The 12799-nt window shown below is 36.2% G+C and overlaps 1 protein-coding gene across 1 annotated transcript in view; it reads left to right on the forward strand.

Moving 5' to 3' along the window:
- The window catches only part of Smp_170870 (putative rgs-gaip interacting protein gipc), a 124503-nt gene extending 121297 nt beyond the window's left edge, over positions 1-3206 (forward strand). The window contains exon 30 of the mRNA XM_018797902.1: positions 2457-3206. Coding sequence (XP_018652898.1) covers positions 2457-2596 — 140 coding nt within the window. The 3' untranslated portion in view covers positions 2597-3206. The remainder of the gene's footprint in view (positions 1-2456) is intronic.
- Positions 3207-12799: the final 9593 nt, after the last annotated feature.

Raw genomic sequence — 12799 nt, forward strand, 5'->3', positions numbered from 1 at the left:
ATATCAAGTATTAACATGGCTGTAATGTGCGTAAAACTGGATTCGATTATTAGCCACTATCCATCTTTGCTTACCATGCTTGTGAATTAAGGCAATATCGAGGCAATACGCACAGTATGCACATATGCCAACTAGAGACTGACCAGTTGCAGTCCTAAAAGCATCAATGGGAAGATCCAAACAAACAGTACTAACTAAAGATGATAGTTTATGACTGAATCACATCTTAGATCACTTATTACATATTGAATATCGTATTTACAAAACTCTAAATTTCTAAATGAGCTCCTCAATAGCATTATTTAGCTCAGAGGACAAGACTACACGAAACATGTCCTACCGAGCTGCAAATGTTCATTGATTTTTAAAAGTCTAAATCACATTCTTAACGAATAAGTTAATCATTTTATTATTATGTTCTGAGCATAACTTACTTCCACTTGTTCACCTTCGTGGAGGAACATAGGTTGTCCAACAGTATTCTCTATAGAACTATGTCATGGGCAAATCTTTCCAGTTGTTTCTAGTTGCTATCTATTCTTTCGATGTTTGATTCAATGTGTTCCTCATTTGCGTTTCTCTTCAAGATTTCAAGTTAACACTTGCCTTGTGATGCAGTTCGACGATTTCTACAATGTATATCCTATCCTCTTGAAGCGTCTTTTCATAATTTCCTGATCAGATAGAAGCTGGTTTGTTTTCTGTCACAGTAGATTATTGGTGACAGTATCCAGTCAACTGATATTCAGTCTCTTGAGTAGCATAACACTTGAATAGTGTATATATATATATATATATATACAAATCGAACCATTAGATGAAAGGACCATCATCTTCATGTACTGAACTATATAAAATTACTAAAATCTTCACAAAACCCCCTTCTTATTTTTTAATCGATTCTCGTCAGATACACCGAGAGCATGAAAACAACCACTTTAAATGACCATAATTTTCACTTATTCTATCATCAAACTCTATATGGTTTAATATCTATCAATTAATAATTAAAGTTACATACCTAATTTTATTACTCAGATATCAGTCATTATCAAATTGAATCATTAATTGTTCTCTACACCCTGAAATTCATAAATACCAACACAAGGATAATACATAAAAAGAAAAACTTGAAAGAAAGATAAAGAAGGAAAGAAAGAAAGAAGGAAGGAAGGAAGAGAAGTTCAGTAAAGAGAAATCAGGTTGTAAATTGTCTATTCTCTTTTACAAACTACTAATAATAATAAGATTGAGTAGTGAGTAGTCTGATTAATAATGATACATCATATTGCATAATAAAAAAAGTAGTATACATCATAAGGAAATTGACTGACAGGGTTTATATGAAAAGAATGAAATTTCATTGGCATGTGATCAATATAATTTTGACTATTCATTCCTTTTGATAGTTAGATGAATAATTGATCATACAAAATGTGTATATACTAATGATTGATGTAAATAGCTGAATGATAATATGTAAAATCAGGCGATTATCTCGATAGATGATGGATTATCTTGCTCATGATTTGTCTGATGGTTATCTTGATTTGGTCGATCGTTTATGGGATGATATCTATAGAAAGGTCTGTAGGTTCTACTATGATGTTCGGTGGATTCAATGGAGCTGATCTATTCCACAGTTCTTTGAAGTATTCGACCTGTTTGTTCTACTGTTCTTGAATCTCGATGATTGTCTTATCGTCCTTGTCTTTGACTGGTCTCTCTAGTTTACTACGTTTCCTGTCTGGTTTATTCGTTGTATCATATAGTTGTTTCATATTCCCATCCCTTGCCTATATATACAGAAATTACTCAAAATACTGAGCACGAAGGCTGAGTTCTTGCACTAAAACTATTAAATTAGCAGAGAAATAAAACAAATTCGTTAAGATGGAATCTGGGTGAGTAAACAACCGGCCAAGAGTAGGAAGAGTCCGCTCTCCCTCTCCACAGCTTCGCGTATATAGCCTCTGCCAGGGAAGTCCTATTCACTGCCTTTCCGTGTAGGGGGTGTTGTTTACGAAATTGAGAGGACAGAAAGCGAATGTCCGATGCTTTAACCAGGTTGGTAGACACGGCAAGTCCAGCTAGTGGAGTTGGAAAACCCTGATTCCAAACCAATGGCGCACATGGGCTGGTTCCAGTACCCTGAGGGAACAAATGGCGTATGAATCAATCGTTGGTCATCGGCTAGCATGGGACTGCATCTCTTCACGATGCTCCACTGCCTTGTGAATCAGACCTTTATGTCAAAGGCTCCGAGTGTGGTCCCCTAAGATAACCACCTGTTCCAATTTTGGCACCCGGACAGTATCATACCCCCAGACACAGATCAAACGAGATTTGTGTGGCATAAATGTTGGTTGTTATTTGTTTTTTTGTTTGTTTATTTGTTTATTTATTTTATTTTTGTTTTCTTTTCTCTTTTCTTTTTTTCAATAAAATCCTATTAGCATTCTACATATATAAATTAGCTAAATCTTCAATGAATCCAAATGATTTAGATCAACATATTAATAAGAATAAATTATTTGATTTTATATTACCAAAATATTTAATTAGACAATTTTGGCAAACAGTTAATTGTATATGATGATCAGAAACTTTATATATATATATATATATATATATAACTTATTCTAATACAAATAGTTGATTAGTATATGAATCAAAATAATATACCTATATTGATACAGTTCTACAATGTATGTGATCGATGATGTTGAAGAATTCAATCAGAATTTTCACTACCGGTGAAATAAGAAAAAGAGATTACTATCGCTCTCTCTGTCGTTATCTCTTGCCTATCCTTCCGCATGCGTTTGTCTACCCTTCTGTGCACGCGCTGTCTTTCTCTCTCTCTCGTTATCTCTTGCTTTTGCTTTCGCATGCGTTCACTTATTCTTATATCACGGGTACTCTTCTGCACGCGCGTTCTTTCTCTCTCCATCTCTCTCTAACCCTCGCTTATTCTTCTGAATTCTCTCTTTCTTCTTCTATTTCTTTGTAATTATAAGTTTCAAAAAGTATTCTCAACAGTTATCTTTAAATTGGAAACACTTTACTGAACATTGCATAATTTTATTTGGGATGCTTTAAACATGAATATCTATATATATAATTACATTCATTTAAAGTATAATTTGATTGATTTTAATTTGTATATTTTTTATGAATAATAATATTTGTTCAATTGATGAATAAGTTTATGATTGATACTAAGAGAATATCAAAGAATCCAACAGATCCAAAAAGAAAAACGGTTTAGTTTCTATGATCTCAAACAAATATGATCATGTGCTCACTAATGACTAGCTCCATGAAGTATTTCCTGGAGTTCTAGTGACAAGCAATAACCAGTGGAGTTCAATTAGGTCTGTTGAGAGATATCAACTCACTGAAGACAACTGGTGAATGGTTGCTAAACTTCGTGGATTGGTTGAAGTTAGACATTAACACCGTTGGATGCTGGCCAACTCAACGGTCAGAGGTTAAGTACTCTCGTGCGAGACTGACAGGTCCTAGATTCGAATCTCGTGAGGCAGGATCATGAATCCTCACTGCTGAGGATCCCCATAATAGGACGAATCGTCCACCCAATGCTTCCAGGTTTCCCATGGTAGTCCAGCTTTACTTGACTCATGATTTCAACTATATAAATATGAATTAGACATTAGATTAGTCCAGACAGTTAGATTGTAATGATTTGAATTTATAAATATTACTTAACACAGATTGTTGATACTGAAGGTGTGATTCGAAATCAGAGAATATTGAGCTATTGTTTCATTGCAGCATAGAGCTTTTCAACAGTTCAAACATTTCGACCAAAAACAATAATGGACAACATTTTAGTAACTTACTCCAAGATGTACGCAAAGATGGATAGTAGCTAGCAGTAGAATTCAGGACGCTCGGTTCGTCCTATTGGTGACTCGTTAGCTGGATGTACCTGCATCTCAGAGTCGATGTTCACTGTAAGACTGAAACCCATTACCGTTCACTTCGAACGTCATCGCGTTATCCACTCAGCTACTGAGTCCTGAACATCAACTCTGAGATGCAGGTATATCCAACTGACGAGTCCCAAATAGGACGAAACGTGCGTCCTGGATTTCACCGCTAGCCATTATCTATCAATGCTTGTGAATTAAGGCTGTATTGATGCAATACTCACAGTATGCACATATGCCAATTAGAGACTGACCAGTTGCAGTTCTAAACATCAATGGGAAGATTCAAACAAACAATACTAAGTGAATTTACTCCAAGATGTTTCTATTGTTCGAAAGAGAATTAGTAAATAATAGATTTCTAACAAATACGGAAGGAAACAATCATCAGAAGTATCACTAATTGTTCGTCGTATTATATCTTTAATTAATTTACATTATAAGCGTATCACTAAACATCTATTCAATAATTCTAATGTTTAAAAGCATGAAATGAAACAGGAAGCTCATAGGTTTAAGTTCTAGTGGATTTGTAGTGCCGTGCTTCGATAACCGTTATTGATACAAATCTTAATGGTGCATAAAATCAGAAGGCAAAGAGAAGCGGCAGCTACAGTTTTATTGGCAAGTGACACAGTTCAGAAAGTTATAAGCACATGAGTAAATATCAGCGAGCGAAATAAAAATGACACACATCGGCGATGACGGGTAAGCCAACTCGCTTTTAGCAAGCGCTAATCAATATTTGTAGTGAGACAAGAACAAGCTACAGACATGTGATAAATCGGATAAGAAGTGTACACAAACATGAGCTCATATAGAAAATAGTCACGGTTAATAAATGAATAATTAACAAGGTCGAAACATGGGCTCAAGATGGATAGATAAATTGGCTTGTCCAGAAGCTAAAATAAGGTGTTATGGGCTTAACATATCAACCGACACTACAGATTTATAGGTACACACTGTCATGAAGTCGCCTACAATAAGCACACAGCTCTCCAGCGTCCCCCCCACCCTGAATCTCAACAGCAATACAATTCAAATCAATCTATAATTACGGCCAATTTATTAAAGATCATTTAAAATGAGGAAAATGTATAACAGGTTAATTTTCACGTGAAGTTGCAACTCTTAATCCTTTGGAGCATAGGCCGTCGACCAGAGATCTCAAACCAACTCTATTCTGGGTTCTCCTTTTCAGTTGTTTCCAAGTATTATTATATGCCTCTTCATTTTGATTGTATCTCCATTTAATCTGATTCTTGGTCCTATATAACTGTTATTGATTTTACTAGTTGTTCTTAGTGCTCCTTCTATGCAGAATCTCACCATTTTTCCAATTGAATATGTGTTCACAATTGTCCAACATGCATTGATATAAGCAAAGATATATTATGGCGTTCCACCGTTAGTTCATTTTCATGCAGGCTAAGATGAAAGAGGTGTCCATTTTGTCCAATGTAGTGCTTTTCTCAATTACAACAGTTCATTTTGTAGATGACATTCGGCCTTCCTTCTCTTTGTCATTTCATACTTTAATTTGTATAATAATGATTGATGTGATTTTGCTAGTTCATGTTCTAGTATGTTATATTGTTGTACGTTGGAATATAGTCCAATATTCTTCTTCGTACGAGTTTTGGAACACCAATGGACTTTCCATCCAATTACGAGATGGATTCAATGTGACAGGGACCTTGGAATTGTATTATTTAACATGAACCCCACTGATTAGGTTCTCCATTATGTCTTGGATTTGTTAACGTTTGCAAACACCTAATGCCGACATTTTTGTTATATCTAGAGCTTTGGTTCTTACTATGCCGCATACTACTAGACAACTTGAATGATCGAACCCGCAACATCGCAAGAGAGAAAACAGAAGACTAGTAAGTAGGAAGTTTATTCCCCAAAACAGTGTCAAAAAATATAGTACAGAAATCTCATGTATTTATAGTTATTGGCTGAATGTAAATCATCGTTTCAGTCAATCAATAGGCACATAGGGGGTCATTCTTATCCATCCAATAGGGAAGTTACACGTCGACATTCTAGGATATTCCCCTAACAGTGATTGGATAGAATGTCTTCAGCTCTTTCTGGGCTTCTTGAAGCTTCCTAGAGTTTATCAACGAGTCATCCTTACAATTTTAATATACCTCGAAAACGCTATACACATGTCTTATGAAGCAAAACGTCTTTTATATTGATGAACAATAGATGTGTTCAGAATAAAATGTTATGAGTAGACCTTGATTGTAAGCATTGAATTTTTCATAGTAAAACATGTGACAATTTTCAAGTTGTTTTACAATAAAAGTAAGAGAACATGTACACATGTACTCTGACTGCACGATTCAGAATTTTCATATTCGTCGTGAAATCTACTTTCATTAGCTTTCCTAAAGAGATAAACATTGAACGATTCATCATCTTAATCATAAACTTAACAATCTCCACAACTACATACTGATAATTACTATGTGCTCACTAGTGATTAGCTTCGTGAGGTAATTCTCAGAGTTCTAGTGAAAAGTCGTGACCAGTGTAGCTCATTCGTGTCAGGTGGAGACAGATATCTGCCTCAGACAATGAAAGATAGTCACACAATTTTGTGAATTAGTTGAAGTTAGACATTAACATCATTAAATGCCGGCTCAGTGGTCTAAAGGTTAAGTAATCGTGCGCCAGATCGAAGTTCCTGGTCCGAATCCCAATGTACGGGATCGTGGATGCACACTTCTGAAGTATCCCATACTATGATGAGACAGCCGTCCAGTGTTTCCAGGTTTCCAATGATGATCTAGCTTACACTGACTCATGAATTCAACTATTAAAACTGCTACAATCTTCACAAACTCCATTCTGATAAATATAATAATATATTTGTTTAAAAAACCTATTTGTGAATAGTTGAAAGCGTGAGTCAATTGAAGCTAGACCACCAAACCTGGAAGCACTGGACTGCCGTTTAGTCCTATTGTGGGACGCCTCGGCAAGGTGCATCCACGATCTCACCTCACGAGATCCGAACCCAGGAGCTACAAGTGTCACGCCAGAGCACTTAAACGATAGACCACTGAGCCGGCATCCGATTATGTTAATGTCTAACTCCAACCAATCCACGAAGTTGAGCGACCGTTCACCAATGGTCTTCAGTGAGCTCCTATCTCACAACAGACAAGGTTTGAACTCCACTAGTCACTGCTTCTCACTAGAACTCCAGGATTTACCTCTCGAAGTCAGTCACTAGTGAGCATATGATGGGTTCGAATCTCGTGAGGCAAGATCGTGGATACGCACCGCTGAAAAATCCCACAATAGGACGAAACGGCCGTCTAGTGCTTCCAAGTTTGGTGATCTAGCTTCAATTGACTCACGCTTTCAACTATGAAAATACTAAATCTCCACAAAAAACTCTTTCTGATTATTTGTGAATAGTTTGTAATGATAGTGCTAGTACACAATCGTAATACATTATTACACTTAATGATGATTACTTAACTGATTGACAAGTGTCTTTGTTTCTTCATTTACAATAATAAACATTTCAAATGATTTATGTGTTTTTCTTATCTACATCATTCATCATCATTTTCTGGCAACTATTAATTACAAAAATACATTTTTTAAATGATTGAATAATACTTTATATTGAAGCACAAAGTTCTATGTATAGTTTTGGATAGAGTTTTATTCTTTGAACCTGGATAGTTTGGTCGTGGAGCTTTCATCATCCTTCTGAATGAAATCAAACCAATAGGAGAATAAAGAATTAGACAATGACAGATTTAAGGTAAACAAGAATTAATCAACATCGAGGTGTACATGACAAGCTGTGAATCACATGTGGATAAATTCAAACACTTCACTTCTACCCCGAAGTTTGTGCTGATGATGTCTTTCAGAAGGATGATGAAAGCTCCACGATCAAACCATCCAGCTCAGAGAACAAACCTACATTTTAAAAAAACACATGATAATCATTGTCTATACCTGTTTAGAATTGAAACTTCAATACAGATTTCATCTAAAAACCAACATCTAAAGAATCTTGAAAGAATTGAAGTTCATTAAACCGATTTTTTCATCCACAATCTGAACTTCCTAGTAACAAGCTCCCAAGACTCACCGCTGCTATACCTCCATGGTGATTAAACAACAATGTTGCACTGAAGAGGAATCTATTGTGTGTAAACATTCGAAACTGTGAGATCTTTAATGAATACTATCAGTAAATACATTTTATTCGTGAATACAATCATTAGCGAAAGTGTTTAATATGTAAAATAAATGATACGTTAGAACTCTCTCTTTCTCTCCTATGCAGTAAAGGTTTCTAGTAAGATTTTAGCTCTGCTAACAAAATTTGAATAATCTTGTGATCATCTCATTTCTAAACTACTTATCAAAGTTTTTAAGTAGTTGATCAAATTGTAAGTAAATATTTATGTTCAAACGCTATGTGGCTTCAGGACTCAGTGACCGAGTGGATAACGCGATGGCATTTGAAGCGAAAGGTACTAGGTTCGAGTCCCACAGTGGACATCAACTCCGAGATGCAGGTACATCCAGCTGACGAGTCCCAAATAGGACGAAACGTGAGTCAAACTGGATTCCACTACTAGCCACTATCCATCTTTGCTTATGATACTCGTGAATTTAGTTTATATCGAGGCAATACGCACAGTATGCACCATATGGCCAATAAGAGACTGACCAGTTGCAGTTCTAAACATCAATGGGGAGATTCTAAAAAACAATACTAAGTTGAACTAAATATATCAACTAATTTAAACATAACTAATTACTTATATTAATCCATCCTCTTTCACAATATAACAGGATATCATTTAAGAACTTGAAATTGATATGATCTGTTACATTACAATGAAGAATAAATGTAAAGTAACTGTTAGGAATTGTTTATAGGCTATTACTACATACATTCCGATTGGATCATAATTAAGTAACTACATTATATGTATATTCATATTCTTTTTATTATAACCTCTCATTTAACTTATTAACTATTATTATACAATTCATTATTCTTAAGTCATTCTCAATCTATCTGTTATAGCCTCTAACATTCATAACCAATTTTTGGCTTGATCTATTTTATAGTACAATAAGTTTTGGTTTATTTTTATACAAACATAATTGTCTAACTTTAATTGACTTATGATCTTATCTATAAAACTATTAAAATCTTCATAAAATCCCCTTATCATAGGTTGATAAATAATTTAATAATAATACAATATCAGAAGGGGTTTTGTGGAGATTTTAGTAATTTATAGAGTTGAGATCATGAGTCAATTGAAGCTAGACCACCATGGAAGACCTGGAAACACTGGACGGCCGTTTCGTCCTATTATGGGACTCCTCAGCAGTGCGCATCCACGAACCCACTCTCGCGGGATTCGAACCCAGGACCTACCAGTTTCGAGCCGAAGCCCTTGACCGATGGACCACTGAGCTGGCATCCAACGGTGTTAATGTCTAACTTCAACCAATCCATGAAATTAAGCAACCATTTACCAATGTCTTCAGTGAGTTGATATCTCACAACAGACCTGGTTAAACTCCACTGGTTATTCCTTCTCACTAAAACTTCAGGAAATACCTCATGAAGCCAGTGGATTGGTTGAAGTTAGACATTAACACCGTTGAATGCCAGCCATCTCAGTGGTCTATCGGTTAAGTGCTACTAAAATGTCCACAAAACAACCGTCTGATATTATATATATGATTGTATTTGTTATTAGTAAGTTTCTTAGATAGATTAACCCAGTTAAGATTAAACAATTGACCTATATCAAACAGTAAATACAAATTATACTACATCTATGATAAGTACAATTATCGACATATTGTCAATTGACATTTCATTTCATTTCATGGATTCATACTACTAACATTTAAGTAATATATTGTGTATATAAAGCATAAGTAATATGATTCATTTGACATTTCAATAGTATAGTAATAAGAAGAGACGTAGATTATCAGAACTATGTGACGATACATCAGCGCAATACATTTCGAAGAATCTGATCATACACACATATTATACCGGTTAAGAACATTTATATATAGAAAATAAAAGGTCAACTAGACTGGAAATCGGGGGGAGGCGGTAAGAGGAGACAACGATAATAATAATAATAATAATAATAATAATAATAATGTGGAAACGATTTGAAACCTAATCACTATGGTTAATATTACCAGGGTAGGTTCAAGGTGAGAACAAACTCTATTAATTGAATACACAAAGAGGGGGATTGAATTTTCGTACGGCTAAGGTTTCAATAAACCCCTAGTATACACCCTTTTACATTGTAAACAAATGAAAACTGTATAAATTGAATTTTTTGATGAAATTATTAACGGTTTATAAGGTAAATATGATAAAATTATGTTCAGAAGGGGTTTTGTGCAGATTTCGGTATTTTTCAAAGTTGAAATCATGAGTCAATTGAAGCTAGACCACCAAGGAAAACGCGGAACCACTGGACGGCGTTTTGTCCTATTGTGGGACTCCTCAGCAGTGCGCATCCACGATCTTGCCTCACGAGATTCGAATCCAGGACCTATAAGTCTTGCGCCAGAACACTTAACCTCTAGACCACTGAGCTGGCCGGCATCCGATGGTGTTAATGTCTAACTTCAACTGATCCACGGAATCGAGCAATAGTTCACCGACTGTCTTCAGTGAGTTCCTATCTCACAACAGATGTGGTTTGAACTCTATTGGTCACTGCTTCTCACTAGAACTCCAGGATTTACCTCTCGAAGTCAGTCACTAGTGAGCATATAATTATTATCAGAAGGGGTTTTGTGGAGATTTCAGTATTTTCATAGTTGAAAGCATGAGTCAATATTAGATCGATAATGAGAACTTGGAGGTATTGGACGGCTATTTTTTATGATAGTACGATATTCTTTAACATTATACATCCACGACCTAGAACGTGGGACTCGAAGTTAGGACCATCGACCTCAAGCGAATTATTTAATTGTTCCTAGCTTGAATGTTATAGGTAAAGAACATATTCATAGTCTCCGATTATGCATTTTCATACCAATTATGTTTCGTTTCCATTCTTTCCTTATCGATCTTCTAGTGAAATACATTCTCTGCCTGACTATCGTCATGTACTACTTATATGGATGTAAGCAACCCACACTACATTAGTACAAATATTCACAATGATTAAATGTGATTTAATAATCTGATGATAAAGTCCTATTTACTTACTTACTTACTTACTTACTTACTTACTTACGCCTGTTACCTCCAATGGAGCATAGGCCGCCGACCAGCATTCTCCAACCCACTCTGTCCTGGGCCTTCTTTTCTAGTTCTATTCAATTGTTGTTTATTTTTCTCATGTCTATCTCCATTTTTCGGTGTAATGTGTTGCTTGCTCTTCCTCTTCTCCTTTGATGTTGAGGATTTCAAGTGATGAGGGTTTGCTTTGTCACACAGTTTAGTGATCTCCTCAATGTGTGTCTTATCCACTTCCAGTGCTTCTTCTTGATTTCTTCCTCCACTAGAATCTGGTTTGTTCTCTCCCACAGTAGAATATTGCTGATAGCGTCTGGCCAACGGATCCGAAGTATCTTGCGTAGACAACTGTTCATAAACACCTGTATGTTCTGGATGATGGCTTTCGTAGTTCTCCAAGTTTCCGCCCCATACAGTAGAACTGTATTGACATTCGTATTGAAAATCCTGACTTTGGTGTTAGTTGACAATTATTTTGAGTTCCAGAGGTTCTTCAGTTGGAAATATGTGATAAAGTCTATGCAATCTAAATGAATAACTCTCATTTATGATTAATATCAAAATAACAATAATTAATAGCTGAAATAGAAAGACCGAGTTAGTGTGAAGTAAATGATTCGCATAGATTCGCATAGGAGAAGCTGTAATTGGTGTTTTGGACTCAATTGGAAGGGGTAGGTGGACAAGGGAACGATAAAGACGCTAGACTATTCATACTGGTCGAACATCATTGATTTGACACAGTGTTAAGATTAGACAAGTATCATTCCGATTGACGGATAACTCACGTGATAAAAGCCGGACATAAAATCAATAAGGAATTCGCATACGGCCTTCCCATTTTTTATAAAGTCATAACAGACCCCACACCCAATTCTCTTCTTTTACTCGGGGTTTGGAATCGGCAATCGCCTTAGAAACAGCTACAGTTGAAATTTATCATCTTACTTACCATAATATAACATCGACAAAGTAAGATAATATTAACAAGACAACAAAAGCTGTCCAAATAGTAGTAATGTTTATGTCAGTGTTGATTAGCTTATTCTGTTTTTAAGATAAACTAGTAACTATGATTACCATAAACCCATATTTATTAAGAGTTAGAAAGTGATGTAAATTTACGAATTTTTATTACCCACTACTCCATCCGGTGAGAAACATGTCAGTCCTGACAACAACTCGTCACGTGACTTATTTGTAATTTATGTTTATTCTACATTTGACCCAATTTCATACTGTTGACAGCAGACGATATATATATCAAGCATTATAAGCAAAGATGGATAGTGGCTGGTAGTGGAATCCAGGATGCGCGTTTCGTCCTATTTGGGACTCGTCAGCTGGATGTACTCCCCCCATGCTCCGTCCACGCATCCCACACAGCGCACCCCCTACGCACGCTTCCCGCCTCGCCCCCCCCTCGCGCCTCCCGCCCTTCCCCCCGCAACCACTCTTTCCCGCACAGTTGCACCCCCCGCGCGCCCCCCACCCCCTTATACCCCCCGGGCCCCCGCACCCTCGCTAGCACCCCCCCCTCCTC

This window comes from Schistosoma mansoni, chromosome 6, assembly GCF_000237925.1.
Source record: "Schistosoma mansoni strain Puerto Rico chromosome 6, complete genome".
NCBI classification, from domain to species: Eukaryota; Metazoa; Platyhelminthes; class Trematoda; order Strigeidida; family Schistosomatidae; genus Schistosoma; species Schistosoma mansoni.